Source organism: Harpia harpyja, chromosome 6 (genome assembly GCF_026419915.1).
Source record: "Harpia harpyja isolate bHarHar1 chromosome 6, bHarHar1 primary haplotype, whole genome shotgun sequence".
In the NCBI taxonomy this organism is placed as follows: domain Eukaryota; kingdom Metazoa; phylum Chordata; class Aves; order Accipitriformes; family Accipitridae; genus Harpia; species Harpia harpyja.
Genome location: NC_068945.1, coordinates 36,127,708 through 36,144,615, shown reverse-complemented (window position 1 = coordinate 36,144,615; position 16,908 = coordinate 36,127,708). Strand labels below are relative to the sequence as shown.

The 16,908-nt window shown below is 40.6% G+C and overlaps 1 protein-coding gene across 1 annotated transcript in view; it reads left to right on the top strand.

The window, feature by feature from the left end:
- The window catches only part of ANO6 (anoctamin 6), a 79,744-nt gene that overhangs the window by 49,550 nt on the left and 13,286 nt on the right, over positions 1–16,908 (top strand). The window contains exons 6-15 of the mRNA XM_052790512.1: positions 318–431; positions 2,285–2,400; positions 2,835–2,969; positions 4,281–4,386; positions 5,326–5,386; positions 8,717–8,862; positions 10,921–10,998; positions 12,505–12,730; positions 13,616–13,785; positions 14,366–14,463. Of these exons, the coding sequence (XP_052646472.1) occupies positions 318–431; positions 2,285–2,400; positions 2,835–2,969; positions 4,281–4,386; positions 5,326–5,386; positions 8,717–8,862; positions 10,921–10,998; positions 12,505–12,730; positions 13,616–13,785; positions 14,366–14,463 (1,250 nt within the window). The remainder of the gene's footprint in view (positions 1–317; positions 432–2,284; positions 2,401–2,834; positions 2,970–4,280; positions 4,387–5,325; positions 5,387–8,716; positions 8,863–10,920; positions 10,999–12,504; positions 12,731–13,615; positions 13,786–14,365; positions 14,464–16,908) is intronic.

The window sequence follows — 16,908 nt, the reverse complement described above, 5'->3', positions numbered from 1 at the left end:
AAAAGATTTCTGTAATCAAATCAGTGCAATTACCTTCATGAAAGCATCCTGAAAAATTAGAAATATTTGGGATGCAATAGTCCTGCGTCATTTATGAAGCAGTCTGGGCAATCCAGAAGGAAAACATACCTTACATTTGTCCCATTTATGTTCCACCTGAATTTAAAGGAGGGATTTGAATGGTTCATATACCCAGTGCAATTAATTTTGTCTGCACCGCCTACCCTTTCCTGACTCAAGTAGATGCTGAAACAGGTATAGCTGTGTATGATTACTTTCAGGTTGCAAGAGATGCAAAAATATTTTCTAAATTTCAGGTTCATTTTATCCTGTCCCGTGTGGAATATGCAACTAAAAACAATGTGAAAAAGTTTGGCATTAACAAATTACTGGACGCAGGAATCTACAAAGCGGCATTTCCCCTTCATGATGTAAGTCCAGTGCTTGTAACTAAAATGTATTTTGAAACAGAGGTCTGAACTGTTTCTATGGGGTTTATATCAAAAGATACAAGCACTATTGATTGCCTCACTCCTTGACTGGTTGTTATATCCACATATTAGAATAGGACACAGTTTGGCTAAACAGGTTTTCTTCCAAAGCACTATTGGTTAAAAATGTAGCTCCATAACTGAAAAACAATATATTTCATTTAGGAGGTGTTAACCTTATATTCTCTGGGAGATGTAGTTCAGTAAAGTGCCTGGCCTGAGTGATCGTTCCCATGATGCACTGTATCATCAGTTCTAAATCAATTTTAACATTGTCTCTTTTTTCATTATTATTATTATTATTATTAATTATTAAAATTCCTATCAAATATCAACATTGTTAATAAAGATGTAGAATACAAATCTCATCTTAGGATGCGTGAATGTCTCACACAGTGGGAAACATTCCCACAGTTCCCAAACATGGTGACATATGTGCAGGGACACTCACGTTTCTGCAGGAAGGCTCTGTCTGGCCAGTCCAACACCTCAGAGGTGGTGTCAGAATCATGTGGAGAAAAGTTTAACTAGGTTGAATTTAATCTTGCAATAAGATGCAAGCTTTTGTACCTACACTTCTGAAGCTTTTTAAAGTAGATCATTTAAAAAAGCAAGTTATCTGAAAATTGTTTTGTGTACGAAGGCTAGCAATAGCACAGAAAAAGAAAATGAAGGAGAAAAAAAATCAGATTTCAGAGTATTTGACTAAGGAAAAAACTCCATGTGAGGCTGCAAATGGGATAGAGGAAGCAAAGACTGCATTATATCTATTATATACCCACACCCCCACACCTCCTCCCTATCAGAGCCACCATTCTGTGTCCGAGGTGTGTTCTGTTGAGAAGATACTGAGAACATGGGAGGTCAGGAATGGTAACTGCTTCAGCTGTTTGGACTCTGCTTAACATATTCAGGAGGCTTCCAAGGATTTCAAGGAAATCTTTAAGGCAGAATCAAGACAAATCATGTTTTTTGTAAGTGACCCAAAGCTTTACAGGGTAGAATTAATAACATTGTGACTATCCATTTTTAAGGTTTCCTTTTAAAGATTTAAAACCTGCCTTGCAGGCTATTTCTATCATGGCATGGGGAATTTGGACTCAGTATGCCTAGTAATTAATGACTGTCTTTTTACACAATTAAAATTATATATCACAGCTACTGTGAAAATCAAAAGTAGCCTATAGATTTCTACAAATGTCACTTGTCTTCTTGTATCACAGATATAGAATGGAAAATTCCCTCAAATAAAATAGGCTTTATTGAAATAGGTTTTCAAATAACCTAGTAAAAAATACAAGGATTATCTCCATGTGAACTCTCTTTTAAATTTAAAACAGAGACTAGAAGCCCTGGAATTATCCCTCAGACTTTCCAGCCTTCATTCCAGTACAATATTATTTTGAAGCAAAGCATGTTAGCATGTTAGAGCTACTTAAAATCAATTTTAATTCAGTCCTGTGCTCTAATTAGAATGGATCCTTTCCTATTTTCTATGCATAAGTCAAGCCAAGACGCTGACATGTGCTTAGATTTAAGTTCATTATGAGTCTCTGTTATTTTCAGCTCACGTATGTAAAGCGTTTGCTTTAGCATTAGGTGCCTTTGACAACCTTCTATCCTGAATCCTGGTGCACTCCCAGAGCTGCCTTCCTGCTCCTTTTCTGGCTTGCAGTGGGACTGGGCAAAAAGGCTATTCCAGACTATGGGTTCATGGCACGGGGTCTGCAGAGATGAGATCCGTGCTGCTTAGATTAACGGTATCTTCTTCCCACGCTCTTTCTGTTTTGCAGTCTAGTTTTAGGCACCTGTCAACTGATCCTGACTGCCCAAGTGAACGATATCTTCTCTACAGAGAATGGGCTCATCCTAAAAACATTTTCAAACTGCAGCCCCTGGATTTCATCAGGTTGGTGTGACCGAGGCTGGGCTAATGCAGAGGGAACTAGGAATTTACATAGCCGGTCTGGTTTTGGGGACATCACAGTGGCACAGCTCAGTACTGAGGGCAGGTACATACACCTGCACCAGCTCACGCATGTGAGCATACTTTGAGCACGGTTTCATGATAAACCAATTCATGAAAAGGCAATCACTTAAAATTTTTCTTTGCAAGGTATGATCTTTCTCTCTTTTTCCTTTTTTTTTTTCCCCTTCCTATCCTCTTATAAAAGCATAAAAGTGGTGATAGAAATACCCAGCTGTAATACTTCTGCAATCACAAAGTTCAAACCGGAGGAATATGACCATATGAATTGGCACAAAATGTCTGAAATGAAGAGCCATTTGAAACAGAAATGTGAATTTACTAGCATTTCAGAAAAAAACCTTTACCCTCCACAGGAAATACTATGGAGAAAAAATTGGAATCTACTTTGCTTGGCTGGGCTTTTACACTAATATGCTGATCGTGGCTGCAGTTGTGGGAGTTGGCTGTTTTCTGTATGGATGCCTGACAAAGGACAACTGCACATGGAGGTACCTGATCAGGCCTATTTTAATATCACGTGCAATTTTGATCATTCCCCTACAGTGGGGAACTGTACGGGGTTTGCAAGGCACTGCATAATAAAAGAGGCAAAATGAAAGAGCCAGAGAACAACAACAGTTATGGATTTGAAGGTAAACACATAAAATGTGAGCTAGAGGAGTAATGGATGTCCATGGACCATTACAGTGGGAGACATGTGAGAGTTTGTTTTTTCAGCATTTTCTTTATATTTTGCACTAGGTTCACCACACCTAGGGCAGAAACACAAAGAAAGGAGTGACAGTCGGAAGTCAAAACAAATTGCCATAACACATCTTTTTCACTGCGGTAATCCTTAAAGGAGATACCCAAAGACCTCAATAAAACCCCCAAAATTTATTCCCTCTCTTTTGAGAGAAGAAAACAGGAAGAACAACAGCACAGAGGGTTTCAGCTGCCCAGGATACGTTGGGAGGAGAGGCACAGCCATGACACAGATTCCCTCACCAGATCATGCCAAAGTTCAACCATGGCACAACGACCCAGGGAAAACCACCTGGGTAACTGTGCCAAATTGTCTACGGGCCATCACACTGTGTACCCCCTTCAAGCAGGGTGTTCATCTTTATAAAATGTGCTGAAGGGCTGTTCCGGAGCTCTGCTCCTGTGGCCAATTTATACCCATTTAGCCTTATGCCAGTATTATCACTTAGTTAAATAGTTCATCTCCCTCCTTGGTGTTTACCCTGCTGATGTATTTGTAGAAAGCAATTACATCACGTTTCAGCCTCCACCACACTAGGTTGTTGTGTACTAGTTAGATGGCAACTTTTTTGCCATCTCTTAGGAGGCAGACCTGCCATCCCTTGAATTACCCTAGCAGCCCGACTCTGCATGTTTTCCAATCTGATCTTCTTTAGAAGACCACAGGGACTAGGTAGCCATTTCAGTTCTGCAGCTCTCCCTTGCTCTGGTACGCTCTTCCTTCTCCCCTCAGACTTGCTATGATAGCACCTGTGAGCATGGACGTGTGGGTTTCCTGTTGAATAATGTGAGATCTTTGAAGAGTTGTTTTATTTTTAATGTGAGCAGTTCTGAGAATTGCCACCATGTACAATGGATGGAAATTATTCTCCTCCCATGTCAACCATTTTTGAGATGAGGACTAAGAATGGAAATGGGGATGTGTTGCTGGGGTGGGGAGGGGGGATTCTTGAGAGCAGATCACTGGTAAATTATTTCTCAATTCCCTGAGATTATGTGCAAAAAAGGACTAAAGAATTTAGTGTTGGTGAGTGACTGACTAGTTTTGTTTTTAGCCAAGAAGTATGTGATCCCAACATAGGAGGTAATATCATAATGTGCCCTCAGTGTGATAAAGCGTGTACCTACTGGAACCTCACCATCACCTGTGAATCATCCAAGGTAACTACTTTTACAGCTTATAGGCATGCTATTGAACTTTAGTTGCAGTTTCTCTAGTACTGCATATAAAACAATGTTGTTCCTCCACTAATGTCCTGCAGAATTGCTAGAACTGTGCAAATAGTTGTGTCTTTTGATACAGTGACTGAACTTTGAAAAGTAAAAACAATAATCACTCCACTTTGATCTAAGATGAACAAAATGGTTTTTTTTTATTTTACATAATCCCCAAATATTTGATACGGGACTAAAGGGGGTTTTTAATCAAAAATTAATCACTTTGGTTTCATTTGAGGGTACTTTTTCCTTTGGGGGCAGGGGAAAGAAAACCCACATTCAATTATTAAATCAGTAGCTCTGAATCAATTTTGCTGAGGAAATGTTTAAAGCACGTTTTGACATTTCTAAATTCTGCCCCACCCCTCCCCAAAGAAGTTATCTGGATCCATGCCTTGAATTTAACCCGTGTTGTCAAGCAGGAGACGGGTACATGGAGAGGCTGATGTGGGCCATGACAGAAGCTGTGACACAGCCATGTCCTGTTAGATGTGATACAGCCAGACTGATTTGGGTTTATTTTATTTTAATTAAAAAATATTTAATTATACAAATGATGTTTCAAAATCAGGAGATCCGAGTGCTAATTCTCCCTCACATTGATAATTTGTGGTGTTATTTCTTTTTTATTAAAAATTTTAAAAATTAATTAATGTTGCTTATATTTTTAATTCTGGGCTTTGTATTTAATTTCCTTAATTTACTGGAGGATGGTGTACATTGACAGAAATTGAGGAAACACTATCAATAAAGATTGTTTATTAAACTACATAAAAGCTAAAAATCAACATGTTCAGTAAGCAGCTTCTGTTCTGGGTCAGTGTAGAAGAAAAAAAAAGGTCGATTATATTTTAAGCCTTTTTTTCTTTTCCATTTTTCCAGAAACTCTGTATATTTGATAGCTTTGGAACACTGGTGTTTGCAGTATTTATGGGCATATGGGGTAAGTCGATTTCAACAACTGTGGTTTGTCATCTAATTTTGGCCAAGCCTTCAGCATCAGCCAAGAAAACATGGATAAATTTGCAACGACTTCATTTTCTAGCACTCAGGAATTCACTAGTAGGTAGTTCCGTAGAAGATACGTACATTCACAGGAACTCTTTTTTAGCATCATAAGAAAACAGAAAATTGTAGAACTTAAAGTTGGTTTTCAGTGTCTGTTTTGTTTCATTTGATTTGGAGAAAAGTCCAAGAGAAGTGATAAGAGCTGCCTCATGTTCATCCAGCAGGAGCCAGCCACATGCTTAAGTATATCTGGCAGAGGAGCGGTTTTTTTTCCAAAGAGTTTTGGAGCTGCCTGTGCCTATTAACAGCTGTGTGACTGTGCAAGGCAATTGAAAAACAGTCATTTATCATGTTTCCCAGGAATTTTTTCCTCCTGTCTTTATTTAAGAAACTGATTGTAAAAAGTGTAGTAGTTACAAGCACCAGATTTATCTTTTAGCAGAGAAAATGTATCTGAAACCAGGATGTTTCCCATGGGTGAAACCACTTGGTGCTGTATTCAAGGCATCAGGCAAGGTCTATTTTCCCAGAAGCGGTTTCATTTGTTCATGTTATGAACTTTGTTAACTGGCTTTTATTGCACTGTCTTATCCAGAAATTACCAAAATAAGCTCAATGTTAGTTCTGTATGCAGGACACTATAGAGAAAATAACTCATGTAACATTTTGAATTCATATGTAGGCTGACAAGAATACATAATTTGCTTTCTTTGTAAAACGCATTGTATTTTTATTTTCCAATGATGACCTAAAGTGCTTCAAAATAGCTACTGCTTTAAAGCAATATAAGATGAAACATATCATTTCAAAAAGATTTCTTTCAAAATATATGCTAAAATCAAAATACCAGTAGGATATTCTCTAAATAAAAGAAAATTAGAAGTTTGATACTAATGTAATCTCCTGTCATCTGAATAGTTAATTTATTTGCAATTTGCTTTTTAATTAAAATTGTGTTTCCTGTTTTGAAGAATGGTTCCAAGAGTAATAATTACAAAGTTAAGCTGCATGGTTATAGTGATGGCTGCAAGGTCTATTAGTATTCTTGTCATAAGTCCACTATATAAAGAGGTGAATTGTATTACAGAAATTCAGTCAAAATTGTACTGAATCCAAACGACCCACGGTCCTGGTGCAATTCCAGCTGTAATTTTCATCTTGCTCTAATACTTTTTTAGACCTCCTGGTCCAAAACAATTAAAATAATATCAGATTTTTAGACATATTATTGCATCATTATCATCAATACACTTTTAATAATTGCTTTTTTTAGTCTATTCCCTTCAAAGATCTTAAGGCACTATAAAACACCAGGGAATTTGGCCTCAGGAATTAGTCCTCTATACATTAATGCTCTGGACCAACACTTCTGCCACTTCTCCCATGATGGTATGATTAGATTGGCAAAGGTCATGAACAAAAGGCAGCTTCCACTTCACTTGCTGCCATCGCTGGATCCCCTCCCTGAACAAGATCAGTTAAACAAACAAATGTTCTCCAACTTTTCAGCCCTTGGTGACACAGCTTCAGAGGCAGAATACCCAAGCCATACTGAATGGCAGTGTTGAGGGACACGCGAAAGGGGACACCACAAATCACCAGTGTGAGGGGTAATTAGCACTCAGATCTCCTGATGCTGAAACGTCATTTGTTTCCACTGTTAAAAAAAATGCTGGTTCAAAACAAAAGGCAAATGTCAAATCCAGCAGCCGCTCCTTCCCTGCTCTGGAAGACACAACTTGGCTGCTGGCTTATTTTAGCTAGCAGAAGTTTTCTTTGCATTGGGGCTGAGAGCGCTCTCCCCATGTTATGAGCCCTTCTTTCACTGTTAGCACGGAGGCTATCACAGAGGGAAGTCCTGCACTTCTGGATTTGCAGCTGGAGCAAATCAGTACAGCCTGTAGCCTCCTGTGATTTGGGCTGGGCAGCAGTTCCAGCTTTATGGAAGACTAATCTTGCTCTGCAGGAGAAGGCAGATGCGATCCTCTAGCCCACTGCTTGGAATGGCCTTTGTGCTTCTAATCATGAAGTAGCGGAGAAGTCCTGGTGAAAGAGGCCCCTGAATAATCAGGAGAGGAGGGTTTCCTATGGTTTTGCCTGTGTGCAGATGCCAAGGACATCTCACAGCCCAGCCCATGGAGTTTTCTCGTTTTTAAATGCTTCAGTTTGGGGTTTATTGACCACACCTGATTTTGGAAATAACCTTTAATGTTTGGACTTGTAACCACATGCCATTGTTGTTTCATCATTCAGGATGAGGGGCCAAACTAATAAAAAAAAACCACTTTTAGGGTTAATTACTCCCAGACAATGGGAGTAATGAGGAGTGCAGGGGTGGGATACTAACTCCTCCTGGAGGCAGTGCTGCAGACCCACACCACTCAGTCTGAGGATGCGCTGTCTCCAGTAATAAAGTATCCGGGTGTACCGAGGAGCGTGGCACTGACACCCGTTGTCCTGAGCCTTCTCAGCTGGGTCTGTCATTGCCTCTGCTGCCAGATCTGCCTGCTTCATGACTCGGGACAAAGTAATGAGTTTGGCTGGGTTCATGTCTAGCCAGTACCACGTAGGCATCTGTGTACTTGGTGCCCCAGCGCTTCCCATTGTAGGAGCACACACAGTCCAGGGAAACGGCTGGGCCAGCCCAGAGAGTTTCTAAGCTCTGTGCCGTGCAAAAAGAGCTGCAGCCCCTTCAGATTCCTGCTAGTGAGGAGGAAAGGCAGCTGTGTTTAAGCAGCTTTACCTGAATCATCATTGGTTCTCGTAGTCTGCAAACTGATAATTTGTCCACACAAAAATTGCAGACCGAATGAACGTGAGCTTTTCCCTGTGGCAAGTTTTGGCATGCTGAGTTTTAATTTTCTAGGAGTCCTGCACTCTCCAGCATTTTGTCTTCACCTATCCAACCAACTTGATTTCTTATGCACCCCATGATAAACTTTTTCAAAAGCAGTCTATAATATGAAATCCGAAGTGCTCATATTCTAGCCTTAGGCAGAAAGCAAATAAATGTATATGCATTCCTTAGCATATGCTTACAACACTGTTTGCCTCAGGTTTCTCTTATTAAAGTACCTATATATCCAAAGCAATAATTGCATAAAGGAGTAGATCCAGTTATTTTCACTATTGCATTAGCCAATAAGGGTTTTGTTCCATGTCTGTGGAAAGCTGTATGGAAAACTGAGCCACATGTTAGAGCCCAGGGGGTCAAGCAGTGTCCAACGCTCACATGTATTGCTCGCTCTCTTTATCTTCTGGATAGTTACTTTGTTTTTGGAGTTTTGGAAGCGGCGGCAGGCTGAACTGGAGTATGAATGGGACACAGTTGAGTACTTAGAGCAAGAAGAACAAGTTCGCCCAGAATACGAAGCTCGATGCACTCATGTAGTAATGAATGAAATCACACAGGTAAGGAATATTTTGATAACTGGTGATGGCTAGTGCAATAGACATGTTGTGAGAGGATACTATGAATGTGGTGAATCTGGACTAGAACTGTATAAATCAGCAGTGCTTCAAGGAGAGTTGATAAGCTGGCCTGGAAATAGTGAACTTATAAAGTACAGATGCATGGCAGGGAATTTATACCTAACTGTAGGCACCTTAAAGTAGTTGCCTGTTCGAGGAGGTTGCACTGCTGAGGTTCCTGTGTCATAAATAAACAGAAGTAGGCATCATCCCCAGCTTAGGAGACTAAGTCTACTTTATTAAATCCCCCAAGAAATGATTCAGTGTTGCTGCCAGAGGCCAAGATCACAGAGCATTTGCTATCTTTGCCTAAGAATGCACCAGGAAAAAAGGGTGAAATAGAGGGAAAGTTGTTACATTATGCATCATGCCAAGACTGGTTTTTTAACCAAAGATGTTTCTGTTTGAAACATGTATAAATAGGTATTGTTGCTAAATCCATGTGGATGCAATTACGATTAATAACAGCAAACTCACAGGGACAAGGGTAATCCTCATTTCAATGAAATAGGATTCATATTTATGAGGATCTTAGTTTAGATCTCTATTTATTATACATTTTGAGTAGCTTTAGCTTCTGTAGCTTACTCCAGTTCAGCTTCACTTTTTATTATTCTCTATCAATATATTACTCTGGTGTTTATCTGATCATTTGCATTGCTTTCACATTCCATCCACATTATACTAATGTTTATTAGAGGGCACTTGTAAAGTTTCAAAATTAACTGCCATGGTTGAAACTATCCTATATAGATCTTCTTTTTATATCTTGTACTACTGTCCTGGTTTCAGCTGGGATAGAGTTAACTGTCTTCCTAGTAGCTGGTACAGTGCTATGTTTTGAGTTCAGTATGCGAAGAATGTTGATAACACTGATGTTTTCAGTTGTTGCTCAGTAGTGTTTAGACTAATGTCAAGGATTTTTCAGCTTCTCATGCCCAGCCAGTGAGAAAGCTGGAGGGGCACAAGAAGTTGGCACAGGACACAGCCAGGGCACCTGACCCAAACTGGCCAATGGTGTATTCCATACCATGTGACGTCCCATCCAGTACAGAAACGGGGAAGTGGGGGGCAGGGATTCGCCGCTCGGGGGACTGGCTGGGTGTCGGTCGGCGGGTGGTGAGCAATTGCACTGCGTATCATTTGTACATTCCAATCCTTTCATTATTGCTGTTGTCATTTTATTAGTGTTATCATTATCATTATTAGTTTCTTCTTTTCTGTTCTATTAAACCGTTCTTATCTCAACCCACCGGTTTTGCTTCTTTTCCCGATTTTCTCCCCCATCCCACTGGGTGGGGGGGAGTGAGTGAGCGGCTGCGTGGTGTTTAGTTGCTGGCTGGGGTTAAACCACGACAACTACAAAAAGCCTGGTTCTGTTTAAAAGCTTATCAACCTATGCCACCTTTAATGTATAAAGGCATAGCTAGAAAGTTCTTTTCAGACAGTTCAAAGAGTGAAGAGTATGCTAAAACATAATGATCTTGATCCTCAAGAGATCCTATAAAGACTCGGTGAATTTTCACACCACCATACTGAGGTACGCATTTTCCTTGGGAAAGCCATACCATTGTTCTCATGGGATAAATTGGGAAATACGGAGATCGGGGACCAAAATCTTAGTGCCTGCTAATTTTAGCCAAGGAGGTTTGAAAGATAATGACCTTGGATGCCATGGTCAGCAGAGAAGGATGGGTCCATGAAAGAGGACTATGCACCCTGTCATAGCTGAAGTCAGTGAGAGCTGAGGACACTCAGCCTCTATGGAAGTCATTTTTATCTTAGAATGGGCAGCAAAAAAAGACACATGTAAAGGCAAGACTTTTGAAATCATGAATAAATGTGAGCTTCCAGGACAACAAAGCAGGAAAGGAATCAAAACCAGAGAATTCTTTCCTTTTTTCTGCCCTCAATATCATAAAGGGTTTAATTGCAGCACCCAAAAAATATGAAGAAAAGCTTGGGTGCATCCTTGATCTGCTTCTAAATCTTTTACAGCAAGAAGAACATGTGCCATACACTGCCTGTGGGAAGTGCATAAGGATGACTTTCTGTACAAGTGCAGTCTTCTTCTGGGTAAAGTTCTCCTCTTATTCTTTCACCTCATGAATTCAATTCTCTAGTAAGTGTCTAAAAAAAGATCCTCTTGAACTGAACAAAAGGTAACAAAGGAACAGGTTCAGTTGGATTTCCATCTGATGCAGAATCCAAGCCCGTAAGGTATGGGACCCACATGGAGAAGGTAGCTGTAGTCACTGAATACTCGTTAGCTTACAGTCAACAGAAAATACGTCAAAATATTCTGCAGTTGTAGCTTGTGAGTTATGCTTGTGAATGTGGTCCATTTCCCTCATTATTTTAAGATAAATGTCTTGCTTTGCATGGCAGGGGGGAGTAGGGGAAAGACTTTGGTTTATATGCTCTCCTCCCTGCCAGTTTCTATCCTACCTGTTCCAGCCATTTGCTTCAATATCGTGTCTCACAGTCCTGGGCTTCTTTCAGGTTTTTCATTTCACATAACAGAGCAAAGCTGGGTGTTCTCTAATCTTCCAGAGCTGCTGCTTTAATTACAACTAAAACTTGAAAGCAGTCCAGTCACCCATGAAACAATATCTAACATGGTGAGCATGCCCAGAGAGGTCAGCTTGAAAAGCTCAGTGGTTTAGCATGCTGTGTGTCCTCCTTGCCTGTAGCACAAACAGCAGCTGGAAAAGACCTCATCCTAGGAGACAGGAGAGAGATAGGAGACAGAGTGGTGGCTGGCAGCCCAGGAGACCCTCAGCGTTAACACTTCTGAAACACAAAGGAAAGAATACTGGCTTGCTGTTGGATTTAAATAGGCAGGACTTCAGGTTGAAGTGAAGAGATTTGGTCTGGGTTTGTCATTTGTGTTCCTGCACTCTTTTTATGTGCAGGGTAGGGGGAGGTAGGTGGATTCATGGCAGTTTGCGGAGATAGTGGAAAAAAGATTCACAGCTCCATGGACCTCAATCTGAGTAATAGCTACAGAACTAGCAAGAAATAAAAGCAGGAGGAGAAGCAGAAAGAGGGAAGGTGGCAAGCAAGATGGGGTGCATGGATCATTATTACGACTCCTGCAGATTACATGACTTGGCTTAAAATTTGTCTGTTCCTTTCAGGGGCCTGTAGTTTGTAATATTATCACGCAAAAGAGAAGGTACAACCCCTTCCATAATCAATGTAGACTTGCTAGTACATTTGCCATCCTACCAATTGCCCAATGTCAAAAGAAAGAGGGAGATATCTTCTATCACATCCCTCAAGGCGTAAGATTTGATTACGCATCTCATTATCTTTGCTCGCATCGGTACAAACCTTGTTATTAGTCATAAAACAGACCATCTCTTTTCTTTCCTGCAGATTGACTATGCTGCATGAAAAAAAAGGCTTCTTTTATGGATTCTGTATTTATTGCCTTCTATCTTATTTGATCATCCTCTTGCGATGGAATGACAGGCACACAATTGGTTTCCTTTTGCCTATTGTAAAAAGTGTTTCAAACTCACTTCTTCCTAAAGCAAATGGTTCACCATTAACATCTTTCTTGCGCTTCCTTGGCAGATTCTTTTGATTATTGCTTCAGTTATTGGAATCATTGTCTACAGGCTCTCAGTTTTCCTGGTGTTTTCTGCAATGTTGTCACAGCACATTAGTGGAACGGAGACGATCCTCAAGTACCTGACTCCGCAGACAGCCACTTCAGTAACTGCTTCACTCATCAGCTTTATAGTCATTATGGTTCTCAACGTCGTCTATGAAAAAATGGCAATCCTGATTACTGACTTTGGTATGCCACTGCTGTACCTCAGATAGAAACTTGGGGTAAAATAGGAAGAAAAAATACCATGTACATGTATAATAAGAACTCCAATAAATGAATACCTGTACCACTTATTTCAGAATTTTCCCACCAAGTCATACAATACCATCTAGAAATTTTCAAATACGGATTTTCTCAATATCAAAGGAATATGATATTCAGCTCTTTGCCTGAAAACTCCTTGTATAGACAGCATGAAAGATCAATTGTTTACAGTTTTGTGCTTGTGAAACAGACAAAGCAAAGAAAATTACTATAATAACCAAGCTTTATGAAAACAGATCAGTAACGCATAATGCATTCAATTACATTAGCTTTTGTTTATGGGGAAAATAGCTATTTTCTTGTAAATAAATGAAATAAGGTCACTGTTCCAAAGCTAGATACCATTCCCATGTTATTAAATAGATAAACAGTCACAAATATTATTATTCTTTATATCCAGGCCATCAACATTAAAGTAGCTATTTTACTTTAGATGTGTGAAGTAGTGCGGTGTTTTAATATAGTTTCACTTAATACTGTTTCATCAGTTCAAAGTGTTGCATTTGCATCTTTCCTGAGTGTGCTGGATTTGGGTGCTTTTTTTTCCCTGAGTTATCAGAATTTTTGCTTGTTCTTTCTCTTTATTGCCAGGGAACAAGTTCTTTCCTTTTTACAACCCATATAGTTTTAGAATTAGCATAATGGTTACAGTATACATGGGAATTACGTACAATCTAATTTATAATGCTCAGTCATATTAAGGAATACAAGGCATACACATACTTTTCCAGCTGAGGCTCTAAAGCAGCTTGTAGGTTACTTGTAGGTTGGCATTTCTTTTTTAGTTTGTTTTTTTTTCAATTGCAGAGCTTCCAAGGACACAGACTGATTATGAAAACAGTCTGACCACAAAGATGTTCTTGTTCCAGTTTGTCAACTACTATTCTTCATGCTTCTACATAGCCTTCTTTAAGGGTAGATTTGTAGGTCACCCTGGAAATCCAGTTTATTGGCTAGGAAAGTATCGCAATGAAGAGGTAAGAATGTATGATAATGTTTGTTTTTAAACAGCAGGAGCCATTAGTCCAGGTATTCTGCTACAGTTAGGAGTGTATAACATAGTTGTACATATTTAACATGAGGGTTCAAAAAGTGACTGCCTGCCAAGCCAATTGCCTCCTTAGTAACCCCTAGCATAAAAGAATATGCCACGAGACCAGTTGCGCTTAGAAATGTATATTACATGTACCCAGACAAGCTTATTTTCCCATGGTCCAGCAATCTGTGAATTGGCACATGGGAAGGGGAGAACATCAGCAGAAGCATTCCTATTCTGCTGGATGACCCTCGCCTCGTGACAGCACAGTACAGACCTGCATGATTTCACCTGGTATTTCACTCTTTCACTAGTGTCCTGTCAACCTATCATATGTGACCATACGTGGCCTGGAATTGGCTTTTGCATATCTTACTGGAAAGGTTTGCCTAAATAGTCTTCTTGTATTGCTTTAAGAAATGTTCTCATAATAAACCAGGAATGCGTTATTTTAAATGCTTCATCTGTGCCTGAAAAGTTACCCAACTTCAAAAATTTTTCCTGTCTCTCCTAACCTTCAGTGTGATCCAGGTGGATGTCTCCTCGAACTCACAACTCAGCTTGCCATCATAGTAGGAGGTAAAGCGATCTGGAACAACATTCAAGAAGTGCTTCTTCCGTAAGTTGAAGCTATTAAGTGATCTGCTTTTTCATATTTGAAAGATACTGCTTTTGCTTGATGTGTTCATGCATTTGGTCACTAAATTTGATAGGCGCGTATTGTATTCTAAAAAGCATCAGACTAGTTTTTTGGGGCCTTTTTAGACAGTTTGGATATTTTCGGTCTGGTAGCTCTGAGCTCCTGTCTCTGTCGTTCTGTTTGATTTTAGTTGTAATCAGAAATGCTTCCTTCCTCTGCAAATCAGACTCAAATGTGTTTCGGGTTGGATACTTAAAACTGAGGTTATAGAAGCTCTGAAACTATTAAACTAAAAACTGTTGCTTAATATTGAGTGGATTGATTTGTTGTTATACATTGGGCTTTTTAAAGTCATGCATAAGTTACTAATTTAACTCATTTAGTTTTACAGTCATATTTGACATTCATAGTGCCTATAGGTTCTCTTTCAGTGGGGCAGATCTCTGGAAGGTCATGTTTTAATGTAAACAATAAGCAAAGTGCTAATCACGAATGCCCTCCATTTAATTTAGGTTAAGATACTATCCAGGACTCTGTTCCTTCTCCCAGGACTTGTTCTTTATTTTATGCTGATCAGTGGCTGTTATGTTGCTTGGAGTAGGGAACTCCCAGTTTACTCATGCCCTCCTGAATGCCATAATCACCAGCCCATGGCATTGTATTCCCTCTGGCTGTGGTTCTTCCAAGCCCATGAATTGTGCTCCTTTGCTGCACTCACTTCAAAGCATGTCATAAATACTGTGTAGGGTTGAGGCTAGGGTGCTCTGCTGAGATACGGTGCCTCCCCAATGCTCTGTATATGCTGCTGGTTGCAGGATGGACCTGTACACCCATCCTTCTCTTCAACATCTTCTTTTAGCTGAGGAAGGGTCCCTAGACTGAGCATGCCTGCAGATGTCAGCTCCAGCCATAAACGACTGACTCCTCCTTCTGTGTACAGGAACTACATTCATCTGACGTGAATTTTGAATTCACTTCCCAGGGTGACAAGTAACATTTAGGTGTTGAAATGCTGAGTATCACTTCTGGATCTGGTTCATAACTGCTCCCTCATTCTGCATCTCTGCAAGTATAAAAAGAATCATTTTGGTTTTTTCTCTGTTCATAGACATTTGCCCCCACCTTCCTTTTTTTGAATACGGTTCTTTGACTGCTGAAAATGGCTACTGCCAATTCATCAGTTTTCTTAAATTCTCCTGCAAGCCTTTCAGACGAGATCAGCCTTACCTCAACCCCTGTGAAGGAGCAGCTACTCCTGGAAACTGTTTCCAGGCACACGAAGGACAAGAAAGTCATCAGAAGTAGTCAGCCTGGATTCACCATGGGGAAGTTATGGTTGACTTGGTTACACTCAAAGAGTTGTGGTCAACAGCTCTATGTCCAAGTGGAGACCAGTGACAAGTGGTGTTCCTCAGGTATCACTACTGGGTCTTGTCCTGTTTAACATCTTCATTAATGATCTGGATGAGGGGACTGAGTGCTCCCTAAGCAAGTTTGCTGATGACACCAAACTGATAAGTCAGAGGGTTGTGCTACCACCCAGAGGGACCTTGACAGGCTGGAGAAATGGACTGACAAGAACCTCATGGAATTCAACAAGAGGAATTGCAAAGTCCTGCACTTGGGGGCCGCCCAGCTGGAAAGCAGCTTGACAGAAAAGGGACTGGGGTCCTGGTGGACACCAAGTTGAACATGAGCCAGCAAAGTGCCCTCATTGCAAGGAATGCTAATGGTATCCTCGGCTGCATTAGAAGGACTGATGCCAGCAGGTCAACGGAGGTGATCCTTCCCCACTACTCAGCACTGGGGAGGCCACACCTAGAGTACTGTGTCCAGTTCTGGGCCCCCCCAGTACAAGAGAGATGTGGACCTACTGAAGAAAGGTCCAGCAAAGGGCCAGAAGGATGATGAAGGAACTGGAGCACCTCACATATGAGGAGAGGCTGAAAGAGCTGGGACTGGTCAGCCTGGAGAAGAGAAGGCTCAGGGAGGATCTCATCAGTGTGTACAAATACCTGAAGGGCAAGAGTAAAGAAGAGGGAGACAGGCTAATCTCAGACGTGCCCAGTGAGAGGACCGGAGGCAATGGGCACAAACTGAAACACAGAGGTTCCCTCTGAACATAAGAAAACACTTTTTCACTGTGAGGATGACCAAGCACTAGCACAGGTTGCCCAGGGAGGTTGTGGAGTCTCCATCCTTGGAGATACTCAAAAGCCATCTGGACATGGTCCTGGACAACCAGCTTTAGGTAGCCCTGCCTGAGCAGTTGGGGTTGGAGCAGATGACCTCCAGAGATGCCTCCTAACCTCAACCATTCTATGATTCTGTGAATTTTGTGATCAGAAGGAATTCATCTGTCTAACGACAGGCTTACATTTAACTTGATTTTTTGTTACCTTGTATTTTACATGTCATTCAGCT